General features: G+C 53.7%; 1 protein-coding gene across 13 annotated transcripts in view; it reads left to right on the top strand.

Annotated features, from left to right (window-relative positions):
- The window catches only part of tep1 (telomerase-associated protein 1), a 127,856-nt gene that overhangs the window by 25,869 nt on the left and 79,716 nt on the right, over positions 1-22,271 (top strand). For 12 of the 13 annotated variants that reach the window (XR_011358232.1, XM_069940811.1, XM_069940809.1 and 9 more), the window contains exons 6-15: positions 874-1,023; positions 5,291-5,418; positions 5,879-6,036; positions 7,225-7,334; positions 8,163-8,253; positions 9,341-9,521; positions 16,379-16,598; positions 18,455-18,607; positions 18,972-19,055; positions 19,824-19,945. Coding sequence is in view for 12 of the 13 variants with exons in the window: in XM_069940811.1 (XP_069796912.1) it covers positions 874-1,023; positions 5,291-5,418; positions 5,879-6,036; positions 7,225-7,334; positions 8,163-8,253; positions 9,341-9,521; positions 16,379-16,598; positions 18,455-18,607; positions 18,972-19,055; positions 19,824-19,945 (1,397 nt within the window). In the remaining variant the exon portion in view is untranslated. Of the gene's footprint in view, positions 1-873; positions 1,024-5,290; positions 5,419-5,878; positions 6,037-7,224; positions 7,335-8,162; positions 8,254-9,340; positions 9,522-16,378; positions 16,599-18,454; positions 18,608-18,971; positions 19,056-19,823; positions 19,946-22,271 lie in introns of those variants that run through there. The other variant, XM_069940813.1, reaches the window with a different exon arrangement.

Raw genomic sequence — 22,271 nt, 5'->3', positions numbered from 1 at the left:
ATTGTGGCTGGGTCTGAGACCCAGCGGGGGGGAGGGGAGAGAGGCCAGGGGCTAGACCCAAGGTAAGGGGGTGGGATAGGGACTGAGACCAAGGGGGGACGGGACAGGGGCTTGTCCCCAGGGTGAGAGGGTGGGATAGGGACTGGGAGAGGGGCCAGCTCAGGCCAAGGGTGAGGAGGTGGGATGGCTGTTGGGTCTGAGACCAAGGAGGGGGTGGGGGCCAATGGTTAAGGGGGCAGGAATAAGGACTGGATCTGACGGGGAAGGGGTGGGGGGCCACGCAGACAGGCTGGGCTTAAAGGGTGCAGAACAGGACCAGGACCTGAGAAGTGGGATGGGGCCTGGGTCCGAGGGTAAGGTAGGTGGGGCCAGGGGCTGGGTGGCACAGGTTGGGGTGGGCCCAAGGGGGGGGGTGCAGATTGGGGCTGGGTCCAAGATGACGGGATGGGGAAATGAAATGGATGCTTGGCCTGAGTGGGCAGGACGGGAACTGGCCTGAGGTCAAGGGGACATGATGGGGCTGGGCCCAAAGAAGAGGGGAAGGCTTGATACTGAGCGTGAAGATGTAGGAGCAGGACTGGGCCTGCTCCCCAACTCTGCCCCTCCCCTCTCTCCCCTTCTTCCCTTCTTTTCCCCTCCCCTTCTTTTCCCCTCCCTTTCCTCCCCCTCCCCCTCCCCCCCCTCTCTCCCCCTCCCCCCTCCCCCTCTTTCCCCATCCTCCCCTCCCCTGTCTTCCCCCGCCCCATGACTCCCCTCCCCGTGGTGCTCTTGCCCTTATTCTGCCAATCCCATCACCACCCGAAGTGAACGTGGTCACTCTGTGTGTGCCTGTGTCCCACTGGACCATCCTCATCTGCTCTTCTCCCCTGGCAGAGCCTGGCGAACTCCCCTAAGACCTTCGGTCCCTTCCCCTCCTGCCTGCGGCAGGGCCTGACTGACTCTTTCCGCACCTTCGACGAGTATCAGCTGGCCAAGTACAACTCCAGGAGACAGCGCTGCAAAGCCCAAAAGAGACGGAGCTCGGTGAGTAGGGCTGGGGCATGGTCTGCCTCCTCTGAACATCAGGCTACCTGACATGGCTCTGATCCCCTTAGTGATCTGGATTGAGAATCTGGATTGGGACTCTGGAATGGAGTTCTGGATAGAAAACTCTGTTTAGGCTCTACTTGGAGTGTTGTGTTCAAATCTGGGCACCTCTTTACAGGGGGATGTAGTTGCTTTGAACACACAGCACATTACAGGCCCTTCAGCCTTCAGTGTTGTACTAACCCATGCAATCCTTTTTTAAAAAACCTCCCTCCTCGTAACCCTCTATTTTTTTTCTGTCCATGTGCCTGTCTTCTTCTTTGGCTAGGCTTCGCGGAAGAAGATTTATGGAGGGGTAATGACTACGTGAGCTGCAGGCTCGTTTGTGGCTGACAAGTCCGATGCGGGAAAGGCAGACACGGTTGCAGCGGTTGCAAGGGAAAATTGGTTGGTTGGGGTTGGGTGTTGGGTTTTTCCTCCTTTGTCCTTTATCAGTGAGATGGGCTCTGCGGTCTTCTTCAAAGGCTGCCCGCCGAACTGTGAGGCGCCAAGATGCACGGTTTGAGGCGATATCAGCCCACTGGCAGTGGTCAATGTGGCAGGCACCAAGAGATTTCTTTAGGCAGTCCTTGTACCTCTTCTTTGGTGCACCTCTGTCTCGGTGGCCAGTGGAGAGCTCGCCATATAACATGATCTTAGGAAGGCGATGGTCCTCCATTCTGGAGACGTGACCTACCCGGAGCAGTTGGATCTTCAGCAGCGTGGATTTGATGCTGTCAGCCTCTGCCATCTCGAGTACTTCGATGTTGGAGATGAAGTCGCTCCAATCAATGTTGAGGATGGAGCGGAGACAACGCTGGTGGAAGCGTTCTAGGAGCCGTAGGTGATGCCGGTAGAGGACCCATGATTCGGAGCCGAACAGGAGTGTGGGTATGACAACGGCTCTGTATACGCTAATCTTTGTAAGGTTTTTCAGTTGGTTGTTTTCCCAGACTCTTTTGTGTAGTCTTCCAAAAGCGCTATTTGCCTTGGTGAGTCTGTTGTCTATCTCGTTGTCGATCCTTGTATCCGATGAAATGGTGCAGCCGAGATAGGTAAACTGTTTTACCGTTTTGAGTTTTGTGTTCCCGATGGAGATGTGGGGGGGCTGGTAGTCATGGTGGGGAGCTGGCTGATGGAGGACCTCAGTTTTCTTCAGGCTGACTTCCAGGCCAAACATCTTGGCAGTTTCCGCAAAACAGGACGTCAAGCGCTGAAGAGCTGGCTCTGAATGGGCAACTAAAGCGGCATTGTCTGCAAAGAGTAGTTCACGGACAAGTTGCTCTTGTGTCTTGGTGTGAGCTTGCAGGTGCCTCAGATTGAAGAGACTGCCATCCGTGCGGTACCGGATGTAAACTGCATCTTCATTGTTGAGGTCTTTCATGGCTTGTTTCAGCATCATGCTGACGAAGATTGAAAAGAGGGTTGGTGCGAGAACGCAGCCTTGCTTCATGCCATTGTTAATGGAGAAGGGTTCAGAGAACTCATTGCTGTATCTGACCCGATCTTGTTGGTTTTCGTGCAGTTGGATAACCATGTTGAGGAACTTTGGGGGGGCATCCGAGGTGCTCTAGTATTTGCCAAAGCCCTTTCCTGCTCACGGTGTTGAAGGCTTTGGTGAGGTCAACAAAGGTGATGTAGAGTCCTTTGTTTTATTCTCTGCACTTTTCTTGGAGCTGTCTGAGGGCAAAGATCATGTCAGTAGTTCCTCTGTTTGCGCGAAAGCCGCACTGTGATTCTGGGAGAACATTTTCGGCGACTCTAGGTATTATTCTATTTAGGAGAATCCTAGCGAAGATTTTGCCTGCAATAAAGAGCATCGTGATTCCCCTGTAGTTGGAGCAGTCTGATTTCTCGCCTTTGTTTTTGTACAGGGTGATGATGATGGCATCACGAAGGTCCTGAGGCAGCTTTCCTTGGTCCCAGCAGAGCTTGCAGTTCGGCATGCAGAGTTTTGCCGCCAGGCTTCCAGACCTCTGGGGGGATTCCATCCATACCTGCTGCTTTGCCACTTTTCAGTTGTTCAATTGCCTTATATGTCTCTTCCCGGGTGAGGACCTCATCCAACTCTAGCCTTAAGGGCAGTTGAGGGAGCTGGAGCAGGGTGGATTCTTGGACTGAGCGGTTGGCACTGAAAAGAGATTGGAAGTGTTCTGACCATCGGTTGAGGATGGAGATCTTGTCACTGAGGAGGATTTTGCCGTCTGAGCTGCGCAGCGGGCTTTGGACTTGGGGATGAAGGGCCGTACACAGCCTTTAGAGCCTCGTAAAAACCCCTGAAGTCGCCAATGTCCGCGCTGAGCTGGGTTCGTTTGGCGAGGCTAGTCAACCACTCATTTTGGATCTCCCGGAGTTTGCGCTGAAGATGGCTGCATGCGCGACGGAAGGCTCATTTCTTCTCTGGCCAGGACGGCTTTGCGTAGAACACCTTGGGGTTCTCTTTATTTTACATGCCAAGGCTTTCTCATTCCCACTTCGAGCTCTCCTAAGCCTGTAAGATTCCTGACTAACGTACTTCTCATGAACACTTCCGGTTTCCTGCTTCCTACATCTAGTGTCTGCTTCCTTCAACCTCTTGACTGGCTGCCTCACCTGTTTCGTCAACCACAGGTCCCTCTTTTCCCTATTCCATTGGGACAAACCTAACCTGAACCCAACAGGTGGTCCCTAAACTTTCACCTTTGAACATCTGTTTCCAATTTACTCTCATTCACCCCATTCTAATTAGCCCTTCCTCAATTAAAAACTTTCCCATTTTGCCTGCTTTTATCCTTATCCATAGCTGTGCTAAAGCCTAGGGAGTTGAGGTCACTCTCACCCAGCGAGAGGTCTGCCACCTGACCAGGTTCATTCTCCTCCTGTCGGCTGGCTCACACACTCTTGAATCTTTCTTGAACACAGCCGACAAATTCAGTCCCGTCAATCCCTCACAGTCAGGAAGTGCCAATCATTGAAGTCTTCCATGACAGCAACCTCGTATTTCCCGCATCATTCCAAAACCTGCCTGCTTATCTGCTCCTCGGCGGAGAGGGTACAGAGGAGATTGACTGGGATGTTGTGAAACCCAAAAGTCTGCAGACGCCTTGGTTGCAGTCAAAATACAGAAATGCTGGAGGAACTCAGCAGGTCTCGCAGGGACCATAGGAGGTAAAGATATATTACCGATGTTTTGGGCCTGAGCCCTTCCTCTGGGTATAACCGATGTTTCATCGGATAGAGATCTTTACCTTCCCATATAATCCATGATCATGGGGGATCCACACCACCCTTAGGTGCAGCTCTTTTCTCGCTGTTGCCATCAGGAATGAGGTAGAGGTGCCCCAAGACTCGCACCAACCAGGTTCAGGAACAGATGCTACCCGTCTACCATCAGACTCCTCATCGACAAACTCATTTAAGGACTCTTGTACTTCATTGATTTTCTTATTGTTTTCTCTGTCCTGAACAGTTTGTTTACATTCAATATCTGTTCACATGTATACACTGTGGATAGTATAGTTTTGGCATGACAAAGAGGATTCCTCGCTTAGCCAGTTAGCCATCGGGAATGTGGACAGTGGGAGAGAATGGGAAGGGGTGGGGACCATTGGGAATGTGGACAGTGGAAGTGAATGGAAAGGGGTGGGATCCATTGGGAATGTGGACAGTGGGAGAGAATGGGAAGGGGTGGGGACCATTGGGAATATGGACAGTGGGAGTGAATGGGAAGGGGTGGGGACCATTGGGAATATGGGCAGTGGGAGTGAATGGGAAGGGGTGGGATCCATTTGGAATGTGGACAATGAGAGTGAATGGGAAGGGGTGGTAATCCATTGGGAATGTGGGCAGTGGGAGTGGTGGGGATCCATTTGGAATGTGGACAGTAGGACTAAATAGGTAGAGGTGGGGATCATTGGGAATGTCGACAATGGGAGTGAATGGGAAGGGGTGGGATCCATTTAGAATGTGGACAGTGGGAGTGAATGGGAAGGGGTGGGGGATCCATTGGGAATGTGGACAGTGGGAAAGGGGTGGGGATCATTGGGAATGTGGATAGTGGGGGACTGGGGATCCATTGATAATGTGGACAGTGGGAGTGAATGGGAAGGGCTGGGGATGCATTGGGAATGTGGACAGTGGAATGAATGGGAAGGGTTGGGGTCCATTGGAAATGTGGATAGTTGGGGTAAATGGGAAGGCGCACCTCTTGACTGGGTGAGTGATCCTGGTGTTCCTTTGCTTGCAGGGGGGTAGATTGAACCCGGATAGGGGAGAAAAGATGAAGCCAGCAGACCCCTTCACTCTGAAGAAGCTGGTCCAGTGGCTGCACCTAAGGGAACCAGCCAATCACATCATGTGCCTGCTGGGTCGAAGGTGAGAGTGGGTCAAAGGTGTCTGGGGGCACTTCCGTCTGCCTGAGGCTGTCAATTCACTCTCTTTTTTTCCTCTCTCTCCATCTTCATCGCCATCTCCTCCCTTCTGTTCCCTCTTCCCCTCATTCACTTTTTCCTCCCTCACCCCCTCCTCCCCGCACTCTCTCTCCCCCACTGTCCCTGACCCACCTTGCCTGTTGCCCACTGAAACCACATGCCCTTCCCCCTCCTCCCTCTCTTCTCCCCCTCTTCTTCCACTTTCTTCTCCATCACTGCCCTCCCTGCTATCTCCCCAAATATCTCCCTGCCTCCCTTCCCCCTCACCCCCTCCCTCCTCTCCTCTCACTTGCCTGTCTTCTCCCTCTCTTCACCCCCCCTCTTCCCCATTCCCCCTCTCTTTTCCCCCTCTTTCACCACCTTCTCCTCTCCCACCCCTCCCTTCCCCCTCCCCACCCCAACAGGTACCCCTGTGACCTGCAGTCCTTTGCCAAAGCCCGGTTGCCAGGGCCCTGGGACTCACAAAGAGCAGGGACCAGAATGAAGCTTCCAGTGCCGGACACCTGGGAGAGGGAACTTTGCCTTCATGGGAACAGCGCCCGTTGCTGGGAACGGCTCATCGGTGAGGCTCTGTGGTGGCAGGGGGGGGGTGGGTAAATGGTCAGCCCCTCTCTGGCTTCCCCTCAGGGAACACAGGAGCTTGTCCTGCCCCTCTCTAGCCGGCTCTCGAGACAGCAGGAGGCTATTCTCTCCCTCTCTGCTCTGCTGTCAGTGAGAGGCAATTCTGGCTCTTTCTGCCCTGTTGTACAGCAGATCCAAAATAAAAGCCCCAACCATTGGAGACCTCTTTCCAGTCAATTAGTCAGTGGCAATGGATGAGGCAAACCAGGCCAAGGATCACAACCTGCCCTGAAGTGTGTTCATCGTCAGTGAATCTGACCCTTGATTTTTTCCCCTGTGTCCCTGCAGCTGCCCCATTTCCCTCTAAACCTTCCCCTTCTGTGTCCCATTCATATGTCTGAACTTTTGTAATTCCACCCCATCCCCACCTCTACCACTTCCTCTGGCAGCTCGTCCCACAAACCCATCACCCTCTGTGTGTAGAAGGTGCCCCTTGCAGGTCCCCTTAAAATCTCACCCCTTCCCACCTTAAAACCCCCATCTCTTTGCAGGACCCCACCATCTCCAAGGGTCCTTAGCATCTCCCTGTGACCCCCGCCCCCCCCATCTCCATGCAACCCACCCATCTCCCCGGAACCCACCACTCCCTGACACCCTCCCATTCATCCTGACCTCCCCAGAAACTGTCAACTCACTGGGACCCTCCCATCTCCCAGGAACTGTCCCTTTTCCCTGGGACCCTCCCATCTCCTCGGGACCCTCCAATCTCCCTTTCCTCCCCAAAACCTATCACTCCCTAACACCCTCCCACTCATCGTGACCTTCTCATCTCCCCAGGACCCTCCCATCTCCCCAGGACTGTCCCATCTCCTCCTCCTCCCCGAAACCTATCACTCCCTGACAACCTTCCACTCATTTTGACCTTCCCATCTCCCCAGGAACCTTCCACTCCTGGGACCCTCCCATCTCTCTGGGACCCTCCCATCTCCTCTCCTATCTCCCCAGGACTCTCCCCACTCCCCAGGATTGTTCCATCTCCCCGGGATTGTCCCCTTTCCTTGGGACTCTCCCATCTATTCTCCTATCTTCCTGGGACCCTCCCTTGCCTGATTGCGAATGTTTTCTTTGACCAGAACAGGTTAATTGACGTGACTTACCGCACCACCCACCCCTCACCCCTCTCCTACAGATAACCAGAAGCTGCCCTTCATGGCTGCCCTTCGCAACCTGCGCAACATGATCAGTCGGGGGCTGAGCGCCCGCCACCACCGGAAGCTCCTCGCCCAATTCTCCGACGAAGTAAGTTCTTGCCGGGTTGGGGGTGGGGAAGGGATCCTCTGTCCATAGGGCCATGGGTGGGCTGGAAGAGGCAAGCCTTCGGAAATGAAGGGGTGGGGGCTGGGTTGTACAGGGGGAGGAGTTTCAGAGGTAGGGGCAGGGCTCTGGCTATGGAGCGGAGCCTGAGGAGGGAGGGGATAGAGAGGGGTGTTGGAAGCAGGGACTAGGGATTGCTGAGGATGCATGGCTTGTTTTGGCAACATGGAACGGGGCCAGGCAAGGAGGTGTGGACTGTCTGTGGAGATATTGGCCTCCCTCCCCCTTCCCCCTCACTATCTCTCCCTCCTCCTCACCCTCTCCCCCTTTCCTATCCCACCTCTCCCTCTCACTATCTCCCTCCTACTTTCCCTCCCTATCTCCCGATGCCCCTGTCCCTCGACCCCCCTACCCCCACCACATTGTTTCCCCACTGCCTCACACCCTGTCTTTCATCTTTCCTTCATCGTCCCCCTCCATAGTTCCCCTCCTTCCCCAATCCATTCCTCCCCTCGATCCCTCTCCCTCCCCATCCATCTCACCTCCCTCACTTGCCATCCCTCAATCCTCCCTCTCTCAACCCTCCCAACCACCACCTTTGACTCATTTTCCCAACTTCCCTTGACCCCCCCTTTCCATTACCACCCCTCCCTTGACCCCCCCTCTGATCCCCCTCTCTTTCCCCCTTGTCTCACCCCACTCATCTGCCCCCTCCATCTCCAACCCCTTCCTCACCCATCTCCCTCTGTCCACCCTCTCCCCCCACCCCAGTTGTTCTCTCCTGATAACCCTCCTCACCATCTCTTCCCCCAGAGGTGCATTGTCCACAGCCGCCAGTTCCCTTTCCGATTCCTGACGGCCCTCCGTGTGGTCTCCAAGCTGCGGGAAGCACTGGAGCACAAGGGTGAGTTGGTGGGAGTGGGGATGGGGGAGAGTGATGGCACTGGGTCTCCAGGATGGGACTGGGAGAGGGAATGCAGCGTCCTGGATCGGGAAATGGGGGAGTAGGGGGTGTGGAAGTCCCTGGGAGGGTGGCAGGGAGGGTGAGGAGAGAGGGAGTGAGGGAGACAGGGAGGGGTGGAGAGCGAGACAATACTGGTTTTGGCAGGGGAAATGGGAGGGAGGTGAAGGAGGATGAGGCAGAAGAGGATGGGATAGAGGAAGTAGGGAGGGGAGGAGAAGGGAGCGGGAAAGGATTGACTGGCCTTGGACGGGTCACAGAGGAGGTTCCTCAGGGAGATTCCGGAGATGAGGAGAATAACAGCCGCTGAGGAGAGAATGACTCGCCTTGCGACTGTCATTGCTGGAACCTCAAAGCATGGGGGAGCATTCTGAGAGAAGCATTGAAAACTATGAAAGGGGTGGTTAATTCAGGAAGCATGGAGGTTGTTTCCATTGGCAACTGAGACTAGGAGATGGGGACAGAGCCTTGATTCGGGGGAAATGTAGTTTTCAGATGGTGAAAAGGAGGAACTGCTTCTCCCAGAAAGACTGCCTCATTGATTGGAGTAAAGACAGAAGTGAGATACATTCTTAAATAATGGGGGAATCTGGGGTAGAGGGGACTGCAAGAGGGGAAGTGGAGCTGGGTCCTGTGCCACAGGCATTGAATGGGGAGCAGGCCTGGCATACTCCTTATGTGGGGAGGTGGGAGAAGAGGATGGAGGAACAAGTTGGGGGAAGGGAAGGTAGGGGGTTGGATGGGAGAGGTGGAGTCGGTGGGGGGGGGGGCTAGATCTGACTCTTCCTTGTTAAAAGCAGAGGTTGGCGAGTGGGTGGGTGATGGGGAGGGGCCTCAGGGAGGGAGGGGGGTATGTTCCGTTATTGGGATCGGGTGTGGGGGAGGGGTTGCTCCTTCTCCTGGGATTCGGGGTCAGGGGTCAAAGGGTTGGTGAATTTGGGAGGAAATAATTCAATTACTTCTCCCTTCCCTCTTGCCACCCCCTTCTCTCCACCTTCCCACCCCTCCCTACCCCTCTCTCCCTCCCCAGACAACCCACTGCCTTCGAGACGGAAGCTGATGCTCAAAGCCCTGTCCTCCCTACGCATTCAGGGTAGGGGTCGCTCAAGGTTCCGGGGCTCCAGGCCGGGGAGTCAGGCCACGCATCCAGATCCCATACCCATCCTTTCCCGTCAGGTGGCCAAGCAGCTGAAGCGCCTGCAGGAACTCAGGTGAGACTTTACGGGGGAGGGGGGGGTGGGTGGGTGCCAGATTCGGGAGGCTCTGTGTCCCGTAATGCAGGGGAGGCAGGTGAGTCCAGGGCCAGAGGGCACAGCCTCGGAATAAAAGCACGGAGAGGAGGAAGAGTTCCCTCTGATCGAGAGGGAGTGAATTATCAGTTGTTGCCACATATGGGTGTGGAGGCCACGTCTTTTGGTCAATTTATACCTCCCTTTCCCTGTTCCCACGTTCCTGGAAGGATGCAGTCTGACCCTCGAGGAGGAGTGTTGGAACAGAGAGTATTCTAGCGATGTGGTGCCGACCTAAATCTCCCCTGAATCTTGAGTCTCTCTCCAAGTCTCACCTGCCAGTGGAAACAACCTGTGCTTCTGCCTTATTAATCCCTATCGTGATTTCATGTGTCTCTGGAACAAAGAAAATTCCGACATGTGGCACGTCCCCCCTGACCACAATGTTGTGCCGACCCTCATAAGCCTACTCCACAATCTAACCCTTCCCTCCCATAGTCTTGCATCCGTGTGCCTATCAAAGAGTCTTTTGAATGTCCCGATTGTACCCCCCACCCTGGCAAGGCACCCACCATTCTCTGTGTGGGAAAACTTTTCCCCAGCATCTCCTGACACTTCCCTCCCCTCACCTTGTATAGATATCCTCTGGCGTTTGCTACTCTCACCCTGGAAAACGAATCTATCTACGCCTCTCGTAATCTTGTAGACGTCTTTTCAGTCTCCTCTCACCCGTCTTCTCTCCAAAGAGAAACGCCCCAGTTTTGCTAACCTTGCTTCACAAGACACTTTCTCCAATCCAGGCAACAGCCTTGTAAATCTCCTCTGCACCCTCTCCATAGGCCCCACGTGCTTCCTGTAATGAAGCGACCAGAACCGAACACAATATTCCAAGTGTTACAGAGCTGCGACATTTCCTCGCGACTCGAGCTCAGACCCCTGACGAATGAAGGCCAGCATACCCTCACCCTTCTTAACTAGCCTATCAACCTGCATGACAGTCTGAGAGATCTATGGATGCGGACCCCAGGGTCCCTTTATTCTCCCATACTGTGAAGAATTCTGCCATTGATCATATACTCTGCCTTTAGACTTAACTCTCCAAAATGCAACACCTTGGGATTGAACTCCTTCGGCCATTTTTCTGCTCAACTCTGCATCCTCTCTCCATCTCATCGTAATTTTTTAAAAATTCAGCACAGTAACAGGATCTTCCGGCCCTCGAGCTCGCGCCACCTAATCACTCCCAATTGACCTGCAATCCCCATATAATTTAATTTAGACACACAGCGCGGTTACAGGCCATTTTGACCCAACGAGCCCGTGCTACCCAATGTACACCCTGTTAACCTACGCTCCAGGTACGTTTTGAACGGTAGGAAGAAACCGGAGCCCTGGGGAAAACCCATGCAGACACTGGGAGAACGAATAAACTCTTTGCAGACAGTGCTGGATTTGAAACTCCCCCACCCCGATCGCTGGCGCCGTGAAGGTGTTGTGCTAACCGCCCGGAGGAAGTGCATAGACCTGGGGAGAATGTACAAGCTCTTTACAGACTGCGCGGGATTTGTACCCCAGTCGCCGGCACTGTAACAGGGTTGCACTAACTGCTACACTAACCATGCTGCCTGGAACCCACAGCGGTCTTCTACATAGCACCTCCAACCTTCTACTTCTTCATCCAGGTCACCGAGAGCAGGGGTCCCAGAACAGATCCTCACGGACCTCCACTGGCCACTGATCTCCAGGCAGAATATGTTCCATCTACTACCTCGCCCCCGCTTTCTTCAGGCAAGCCAATTCTAAATCCACGCAGCCAAGGAGGTCCCATGGATCCCATGCCCTTCTGAATGAGTCCACCACGGGAGAACTTTGTCAAATGCCTTACCAAAAACCAGAAACACCAGACCTTCTGCCCAACCTTCATCGATTTATGACTTCCTCAAAATCTCAATAAGCTCGTGGGGCATGACCTACCCCTCACAAAGCCACTATCCCTGAGAAGACTCTACTTCTCTAAATGCTTGTAAATCCTTTCCCTAAGAATTTTCTGACAATCACCGACTTGAGATTCACTGGTCCATAAGTCCCAGGATTCTCCTGGTGACCTTTTTTTTAAAGAAAGGGACCACATTTGCCATTCTCTGATCAGGGAGGATGCCAAAGCCCCAGCAATCCCTTGCCTTACTTTCTGTAGTAACCTAGGGTGGATTTCATCTAGTCCCGAAGACTTCTCAGTCATAATTTTTTTGAACATCCAGCACTTCCTCTTTCTTACTCTCCACATGCTCCAGCACATATTTATTCTATACTAACCTCAAATGTGCAAAGGTCCTTTTGTCTGGTGACTATTGAAGCAAAGGATTTATTTAGGACCCTCTCTACTCATCTGTCTCGAGGCACATGTTGCCTCCTTTATCCTGAAGTGGTCCTACCTTTACTCTCACTATCCTTCTGTTCTTTGCATCTTCATCCTTCTTGCCCAGGTGGTCTCGTGCCTCCTAGCTCTCCTGAGTAAATTTCTTTCCTGGCTGCCACATAATTCTCATGAGCCCTTCCTGTCTTTTGATTCCTGAACCTTATGTATGTTTCCTTCTTCCTCTAAACTTGACTCACCTCTTTAGTTAACCATGGTTCCCTTATCCTACTGTCTTTTCCCTGTCTCAGAGGAACATACCTATCTAATACCCCACACAAGTGGTCCCTAAACATCCTCCACATTACTTCTTTTCATCAAGAGCATCTGATCCCAAGTAATTAACCCTATTAAACACTTTCACCATTTTGTCCACTCCTGTCCTTGGCCATTGTTGTGCTAAAGATCAGGGAGTTGTGGTCACTGTCACCAAAATGCTCCCCCACCGAGAGGTCTGTCACCTGACCAGGTTCATTACCCAGTACTGGATCCAGTGTGGCCTCTCCTCGTCGGCTGGGCCACATACTGTATCAGGAATCCTTGGACACGTGAAAAATTCTGCCTCGTTTAGCCTTCTGGCAGTAAGGAGGTGTCAGGCAATATTTGGGAAGCAGAAGCCTCCCTGGTTATTTCAGCACAATTCCATAATCTTCCTACTTACCTGCTCCTCAGTGTCCTGAGTGCCATTTGGAGGCCTAGAGGACACTGCCTTCTTGTTTCTGACTTCCACCCACACTGACTCCTATATGATCCCTGCATGACGTCCTCCTTTCTGCAGTTGTGATACTATGCCTGATTAGTAATGCTACCTCCCCAACCCCTCTAACATCCCACCCGATCTCAACCCCAGTACTTAAATCAGCCAATCCTGTCCTTGTGTCAGCCAGGTCTCAGTAACAGCCACAACATTGTAATTCCATGCACTGGTCCATCTCCCTCAATCCGATTGAAATAAGCACATTTCAAACCCTCCAATGGACTACCTTTATGCTCCCTCCACTGCCTCTCCTCCCTTACACACTCATTACATATTCCATCAACCTATTCTCTGCCCTCACATTCTACTTCCCAACCCACCCCCCCCAACTCAATTCACCTCTTATCCATCACTCCTCCCAGGAAAAAAGGCCCAGCTCGTCTAACCTTGCTCCATAAGACGTGCTCTCCAATCCAGACGATATCCTGGTAAATTTCTCTCTGCCTCCTCTCCAGAGCATCTACATCATTCCTGTCACGAGGCGAGCAGAACTGTCTGAGCCTTTTTGACTGTTCCCATTGTCCCACCCTCCACCGCCAATCCTCGGCAATGTGCTGAAGGCACCCATTAGTCAAAAAAAAAGCACCTCCCCAAAACCTTACTCCACTCACCTTAAACAGACGTCCTCTGCTATGTGCCCTGGTTCCCCCGGGAACAAGGTGCTAGCTGTCCACTGGATCTAAACCCTTTGTAATATAATGCACCTCTGTTAAGTCTCTCCTCGTCCTCCATCACTTCAAGGAGAAACTCCCTACCTCTGTCAAGCCTTGCTGTTGATATTTTGAGAGGTTTTGTGCCCTATATGTTGGGAGAGGCTGTGGAGGAGGTTCAGAAGAGTGATCCTGAGGGAGGAGAGGGTTGTCACTAAGAGGAGCTGTTAACCTGTCTGGTCCGGTGCTAACTGGTGTTCGGGAGGGCAAGGGAGGGTGGACTCATCGAAACTTCCTGACAGAGTGGCCGTGGAGAGGGCGTTTCCAGTGGCAGGTGAGTCTCGGAGCAGAGGACGCATTCAGAATGAAAGACATTGCTTTACAGCAGAGATGAAGGGGAGTTGCCTCAACCAAAGGTGGGGGGGAGTGGAGGTTGAAATTTGTCGCCACAGACGGCTAGTCCTCGGGAAGACTCGAAGCAGAAATGACGGGTTCTTGATTTGGAAGGGGGCGTTAAAAGTTACAGTGAGAACGAAGCTGGAGGGAAAAACAGGATTCGAATATCGGAGCAGACCCGATGGGTCCATTGGCCTGGCTCCCCAGTGTTCAGGATGAGGGGGGAAGGAGAAACTCAGAACCAACTGTTGAGCTCCGTCCCTAGCTGACTCTGCGGCTTGCAACCAAATGCATTCGCTCCGGGACAGTGGTTGTTCCCCTCTCACCTCAAAAAAACCAGAGGTGAGGGGTGGGTGCGAAGGTTGAGGACAAAGTGTTGTACAGTTGCCTTGGTGTTGTTCGGGTTTGTGTTGGTCCCACAGGTTAAGAACCAGACCGAGGTGGATGGTACAAAACCAACTTTTATTTCGAGGATAAAAGAGGAAACAGTGGGGTTGATTTGTCAAGTAAATCTTTACACACACACAGTACACAGGAGGAAAAATATACACATTCAACACACATGCTCTAGGCAATTGTGCGTGCCCCCACCCCTTGGTCAGTATGGGCACGGCTCTTGCTACTTAGCCTCGGGACTCACCCCAATCCAGTATGAAAGGTGATACTCACGATCCACGAGAAGTCCAAGAGACAGAACAAGGAGCACATGGTTCTGGGGGGCAAAGCTGAGGGGCCAATCATATGGCTAGTATGGGCCCCATTGGTGGCTGTCCAATGGCTCAAGGCCAAGTGCAGGGGCTCAGCAGGGATGACCTGAGGTGATTCACCTGGGCCAATCCTGAGGGTCACCTTGATGGCTTAGGGTGAGTTTCTGACCTTGATTGGCAGGTAGTGTGTCCTGCGAATAGAAGCGCAGCAGCACCGCCCAATGGTGGATGCTGCCTCTCCATTACACTTGGTAGCCTAAGGTGGGGAATCGGGGAGGGGGAGAGTAGATCTGAGATGGGGAAGGGAAGCACCTCCTTGAACAATGGCAGAGAGAAGGAGTCGCCTTGTGGGTGGAGACTGACTGGCAACGCCTCGTGATCTATTGTCAGGACCTTCCTTCCCTTGCCATTCTTGGATCCCGGAACGCAGGGCAATGAGCCCAGCTCTCATCCCATCTCCCCATATCAGACATACCCTTTGACTTGGGAGATGTCCCAAGGAGTGTCCTCCTCCTTCTCCCTGTGACCCTGTCCACCCTCTCCTTGGGACCCCATCCAATTTCTCCCTGTGACCACATCCAACCCATCCCAGGACCATGTCCGACATCTCCCCGTGACCCCATCTGACCTCTCCCTGGGCCAGAGGACGTCCCAGAGAGTTTACTCCATCCTCTCTCACCCGGGGAACCAGTCCCATCTCTCCCTGACCCAGGGGAAGTCCTGGGAAGTGTCTTCTGCCCTCTCTCCCCTTGACCCCTCTGACCTCTCCCTGTGACCCCTTCTGATGCCTCCCTGGGATTCTGTCTGACCTTCCCCCCCCCCCCCCCACTACCCCGGCCCGGGAGAGTCTCCCTCACCCCATCTCGGCACAACCCCACCCTCCCTGTGATCTGGTGACCAGCTTCTACATGCATGGCTACAAGTGCGGGCTGGTTAGCCAGTGTTTGGAGAAGTTGCCACCCCATGTCCCGACCCCCCCCCCCCAGCCTGGGTTTGGTGATGGAGGGGAAAAGAGTTCGAGTCACCAAATGCATCCCAGATTGGGGTTGGGTGAGAAGGTACTGGAGAGAGTGTGGAAGGAAGCCCACAGGACCAGCTGGGGTCTCACAGAACAATGGGGGAACAGAATGGAGTCTTCTCTCGTTCCTCCTTATCATTCCTTCTCATTTGTAGCCCTCTCTTGAAACCCCCCCTTTCTCATTCCCTTTCTCCACTGTAGTTGTACCATTGCTGTTGGTGCATCACATTCATCCCTGTGGTGGCAGTAAGATTCTCAATGTGTCTGTATCTTGTACAATAAACATCTCACCCTTCCCACTATTTCCCACTTCCTCTCCCCTCCCCCTCTTTATTTCTCCCCACTCACCTCCCCCTTCTGTCCCTTTTCATTCCTCCAACCACCCCACACTCTCCTTCCTCTCTTTCGCCTGCCTGCCTCTCACCTTTCTCGGTCACCCCCTTCCCCCTCACTCACTCTCCACTCTCCTTCCTCCCTCTCTCTCCTGTCTCTCTCTCTCCTGTCTTTCCCTCTTCTGCTCCTGCTCCCTCCTTTCCACTCCTGCTCCCTCCCCTCATCCTCATGCTCCCTCTATCCCCCTCCCTGTCTTTCTCCTACCCCTCCCTCTTTCTGCTGCCCCTTGCTCTGCTCCCTCTCCTCCTCCCACTCTCCCCCCTTCTTTCTTCCCCACCATCTCTCAACACTCCTCCCTCTCTCTCCCCTCCCTCCTCCCACCTCCCCTCCATTTCTCTCCCTCTCACTTCTCTCCACATCTGCCCTCTCTCCTCCCCTCCCTCCCTCTCCGTCTTCTTCCCCTCTCCTCCCTCCCTCTCTCCCCTCTGTCTCCGCCTCCCCTCCCTCTCACTCCCCACTCCCATCGCTCTTCCCTCTTTTCCCCTGTCTCTCCCCTCAACCCCAGGAACGTCCACTATGACCAGGACCTGCTGGACCAATACAGTCAAGCCCTGGAGAAGGCCCTTGAGATCTCGGCCACACACAACCTGCCACCCCTCCCCGGGCGCACCGTCGTCCTGTGTGCTGTCGAACCTTCGATGAAGCAACCCTGCCTCGGAGCACGAGATCTCCTCCCCCGTGGGGCCCCGAGCCCTGATACAGTGCCCCAGGCTGGGGCACCAACGGTGAGGTGGTGTCTTCCCTCCCTCTCTCCCCTCCCTCGTCTTGCCTCCTCCCACCACTCCCTCCCCCTTCCTCTTCTTCCCTCCCTCCTCACAGCCCAAGAGCCGTGAAGTAATGTTACAGCTTGGTCAGAAACCACGAGGAATACTGTGTTCAATTCTGGTCACCTCACTGCAGGAAGGATGTTGCTGCTGTAGAGAGAAGATTTACAAGAAGGTTGTCTGGATTGGTATACCTGCCTCATAAGGTTTGGTTGAGTGAGCAGGCCCACAGACAGGGGTGTTGAGTCCCAGTGAGGACAGCTTATCCACCAAGTCCTGTTGAATGCTGTCCTGATGTCACTGAACAGCAGCCTGGGCTACAAGCTATGAGGCGAACAAAACCCTGAGGGACCCTCAGCCATCATTGGTGCTCTATGATTAGTAAGGGATTGCTTAAGTTGGTCTCTGAGTGGGAAGGGAAGGTTGAAAACCACTGCTTTCGACCCAATTGTTACTGAAATATTTTGCTTGAGAAAATTTGTCATTGACCCATTTCCTTTGGAGTTTTGAAACCATGCACATGTGTCAATGAGGGACGATTCAAACAGTGGTTTTCAAACTTTTTCCACCCACGTACCACCTTCAGCAATCCCTTACTAATTACAGAGCACCAATGGCATAGGGATTGCTTAAGATGGTGTCGTTATGTGCATGGTTTCATAACTCCAAAGGAAATGGGCCAAAGACAATTTTTCTCAAGCAAAATATTTCAGTAATAATTGGGTCTGGAACAGCAATTCTCAACCTTCCCTTCCCCACTCACAGACCACCTTAAGCAATCCCTTACTGATCACAGAGCACCGATGGAAGAGCAATTACTTAAAGTGGGATGTGAGTGGAAAGAAAAAGGTTGAGCACCAGTGAACAGGTCAATTAGGTACGATTAAAACCATTGTTTTCTTTCCCCTCACATCAGGATCAGGATCTATTGTCACAAGCCAATCACGAAATTCAGTGTTTTGTAGCAGCATTGTAGTGTAAACATTCATTATAACCGTCTCATGACATGATTGCAAAAAAAAAACAGTGTATGAAGAGTAAGGGAATGGCTTTGGTTCATTGGTTATTCAGGAATCTGATGGCAGTGGGGAAGAAGCTGTCCCTGTGCCGCTGAGTCCTCGTCTTCAGGCTCCTGTTCCTTTTCCCCAATGGTAGCAGAGTGAAGAGGGCCTGGGGGATGGGGGTCTTTGAGGACAGAGGCTGCTTTTTAAAGACACCGGCTCGTGTAGTCTAAGTATTCACAATAGCCCCCCCCCCCCCCTTCCCAGATCACAGAGGGTTTACTTAAGGTGGTATGTGAGTGGAAAGCAAATGTTTGAAAACCACTGGTATAGATAGATTACATGTCAATCAGCTTTTTTCCACCGAGGTTTGTGGGGGGGGGGTGTGTAAGATACAAACCAGATGCCATGAATTAAGGGTGAAAGGGGTAAATTTTAAGGGGAACATTAGAGGGAGCTTCTTCACATCCAGAGTGGTGGGAGTGGCTATGCCATCGTGGTCTGTGGTTAGTCAGGGATTTCTTAAGGTGGTTTTATAAGTGGGAAAAGGGTGAAGCTCGGCAGAATAATAGTTTAGTACAGACTGGAAGTCCCAGTGGGCCTGCTCCTGTGCTGTAATGTTATATGGTTCCATGGGTGAGTCAGAACAGAGTAGAGGGTCAAGGTGATGGCATCATCTGTGAACTGACCTAGACAGGAGGCAAACTGAGATGGCTCCACTATTGTTACCTACGTCCCCCTGAAGTCCAACATCGTCTGCTCACTCTTGCAACGGAGACAAGGCTTTCCCTGAATTTGTGTGTGCGCTCTTGGCAGGTCCTGGAGGTTGCCGCCCTCCTGGGGCTGATGACTGCACGGCTGAGTGAGACGTCCCGCCTGGTACTCTGCTCCCAGCACTCTTACCGGGGATTGGACCTCCCCCGCGGTTCCCTCCTGACTGGCCTGGACAGGATCCTGCAAGAGGCCAAGGTCAGTGGGGGAAGGGGGGGGGCGTGTGTGGAGGGGGAGCCCGCTCTGTGGAGAGGCGTGGGAGATGTGGGTTAGGAGGGGATGGGGGGGTGTTTCTTTGTGGGATACCACGGTGGGGGGGAAAAAGTTTTCCTCCTTCAGGCATGGGTTGGCATCACTGCCCCAGAGCAGGAGGGGGTCTGCAGAGAAGCAGGGTTCCATCCATTCAGAGCATGCATTCTCTCTCTGGCTCTGGCTCTCTCCCTGTCTTCATCTCTCTCTCACTGAGTATCTCTCTCTCTCTCGCTCTCTTTCTCAATCTCAAAGCTAAATCTACCCTCCCCATCCCATGGGTAATTCACACCTCCCTGGTCTCCCCTACCAGAACCTTGAAGCCGTGGGGGATGAATCGTATAAAATCAGTGGATTTGCCTCCTTTTTCTTGGACTGCATTCGGGACCATGAGCAGGTGGGTGACCTGTGCTGCCAATGGAATGGGAGACCGTGGGGTGGGGGGAGTTGGGGTGGGGTAGGGAAGAGAGGAGAAGGGATGGGGTGAGGGTGGGGATGGGGTGGGGGTAGAAGGGAGTAGGGACAGAGTGGGGGCGAGAGAAGGGAGTGGGGCCAGGGTGAGTAGGGGAGAAGGGAGTGAGGACGGGGTGGGGGTGGAGAAGGGAGTGGGGACAGGCTGTGGGGGGGAAAGGGAGGGGGGACGAGGTGGGGGTGGAGAAGGGAATGGGAATGGGGTGGGAGTAGGGACGGGGTGAGTGGGGGAGAAGGGAGTGGGGACAGGATTGGGAAGGGAGTGTGGGTGGAGAAGGAAGTGGGGACAGGGTGAGTGGAGGAGAAGGACATGGGGGCGGGGTGGGGGGGAGAAGGGAGTGGGGACGGGATGGGTGTAGAAGGGAGTGGGGACAGGGTGAGTGGGGAAGAAGGGAGTGGGGACAGGGTGAGTGGGGAAGAAGGGAGTGGAGACGAAGCGAGTGGGGACGGGGTGGGATGGACAGGGTGGAATGAGGGAGTGGGTTGGGGGTGGGGAAAGGAGAAGGGAATGGGTCAGCTCACATCCCATATTGGGATTTCTGGTGGGTGCTGTTGGGTGGTGGGGCTCACGCCCTGCTGGGGAGGGGGTGGGGGAGAGAAAGATGCCCAGGGAGGCATGGAGAGCGGGGATATTTCAACCCACACCCTCCGAGCCCCCCTCCTTCAGCGCTGACCCCTGCACCTCGCATTGCAGATTGACACGGTGCTACTTCTGGGCTCGGGGTTTCCCATCTGCGATATCATACCAGTCTACCGTTACCACGTCAACCATAACCTGCTCTTCCTTCAGGTTGATCTCTCCATTCAGAGGGCAAGGTAGGCCTAGAGGATCCAGCGGACCCACCCTCCCTCCCTATGGGCCTCTCCCTCCATCACACCCTGCTGACTCCTCCCTCTCCCCCTCCCTGTGGACCCCTCTCTCCTTCCCTGCAGATCCCTCTGTCCATGCGGGCTTCTCCCTCTCTCCCTGCAGACCCCTCACTCCCATGCTCCGTGCACACCTTCACCCCTGCAGACCACAGCCTCCATCCCTCCCGGTGGACCCCTCCCTCCCATGCTCTGTGCAGAATCCTTCACCCCTGCGGACCACAGCCTCCATCCCTCCCTGTGGACCCCTCGCTCCCTGTGGACCCTCCCTCCCTGCAGACCCCTCCTTCTCTCGATCGATGCAGACCTCCCTCCCCACAGACCCCTCACTCCTTCGCTCCACACACAGCCCTCCACTCCTGAGGAACCCCCCCCTCCATGGAATACCCCCCCCTACCCGTGAAACCTCCCATCCCTTCCTCCCTGTGGAACCTCCCACCCTCCCTCCCTGTGGATGCTGTGATGTGGAGAACTTGCTTGGAGGGTCCAAGATTTGATGAGACTGAATACAGTTTAACCACAAAAAAGGATTTTTATTTACATGGGGTGAATAGGTGGCAACAGGGATGACTCTCACACACACAAAACAAGGATTTTTCACACAGTTCGTATGTAGCGGACAGAGCTAAACAATCAAGCATCACTACAGCTGTTATAACTCGCAGTTCCCATGGTTAAAGGCACAGGTCGCTGCAAATCGCAGTTCCCCATGGTAAAACAGTCATCGCCATTCTTCTCTAACCAGCAGGCACCATATCCCTCTTAACTACAGTGTCTAATTGCACTGAGGTCAAAGTATAAGGCACCACAGTCCTTTCTAGGTATTCACAATAGACCCTCCCCCCCCTTCCCTGAACTGACGCTTTCCAGTGTCACCTCCACCTTTCAACCTGGATCTGTCCCTGGGGATAAAGAGAGGTGGGTGATCTACATGATGGGCTTGATACTGCAGCAGGCTGGAGAGTCCAGCTCAGGTATTCCCGAATGAGGCAAGAGAGCCAGTCGTAAGTTGTGCCCTTGCTTGTGGGCATGCTCACCTTGATTGACGTGGGGAGATGACTTTCGACCTGCCTGGTCAGGTGACCCTGCTGGAGCAAGCACGTGGACTATCCAGTGTTCGGAGTGGTTTCACGTCCGACCTACTTGATAATCGTCCGGATAACCGATCCCTTTCTCCATCCCTGTAGATCTCTCCTCCAGCCCTCGCTGTGGACCCCTTCCTCCGTGTATCCCTCCCTTTCTCAGGGCCCCTTCCCTCCCTGCCGGAGTCCCACCCTCCCACAGACACCCTCCCTTGCTGTATCCATCCCCCCCCAGAGGGTAGACATCTGACAGAATCCTCCTGACCCCTCTCTCCATCCAATGCAGACTGATAATGTCCCCTGTTCCCCCTCTTCCCCACACCCCCCACCTCTCCCAGGTTCCCAGAAACTGCTGCTGTGAGATCAAGCCAGGTCCAGAACTGAATTGGTTTCTTGCCTTTGAAGACAGTGAAAAGCTCTGTTCCCTGTTACAACCTTCAGTACAGAGATGTGCAGTATTAAATAGCAGTGCATGGTGGGGTGCAGTCAGACTGTGGGATGGGGTGTTATAGTGAATCAAAATGTGGGGCACTGGGGGAGAGGGGGTCACTGGGGCATTTGGGGTAATGTCAGTGACACGGGGCACTGGGGGAGAGGGGTCACTGAGGGAGAGGGTAATGAAAGTAGGGTTACAGTCAGTGACATGAAGGGCTGCAGGAGAGGGGTCACTGAGAGAGGGAGTAATGTCAGTGGGGGTACAGTCAGTGATGGGGCACTGAGAGAGTGGGGGGGGATTGTCAGTTGGGGTACAGTCAGTGACACGGGGTGCTGGGGCAGAGGGGTAACTGAGAAACAACATGTGGGAGCTGGGGATGCAGTCAGTGACCTGTTCCATTACAGCCACACTCTCTTTACCCCACTCTCATTAAGAAGCAGATTCACATGGGTGAGATAACGCCCCGACCAGATTTGAGGACAGTTTCTTTCCTACTGTTTTCGCACTAATGAAGAATCCTCACCAGTAAGATAATGAACCAATCTCTCTCACTGTGCACAGTGTTGGATCGTCAGTCCGATGCCCAGGTTTGCCAGCAGAACTCCTCGCAAAGCCAGTACCTCGGTTTAGGAACTGTGAAATTGAACACCAGTTCATAGTACCTTCAGTCAGGACACAGGCTCAGCGGGGTACAAGGGGGCTCCACACCAAGTCTGTCCTCAACATGTTATCGATTGCAATTTTTTTTGCTCCTGCA

This window comes from Narcine bancroftii, chromosome 5 (genome assembly GCF_036971445.1).
Source record: "Narcine bancroftii isolate sNarBan1 chromosome 5, sNarBan1.hap1, whole genome shotgun sequence".
NCBI lineage: Eukaryota > Metazoa > Chordata > Chondrichthyes > Torpediniformes > Narcinidae > Narcine > Narcine bancroftii.
The sequence above is the reverse complement of the archived record's forward strand: the minus strand, read 5'-3'. Positions and strand labels throughout refer to the sequence as shown.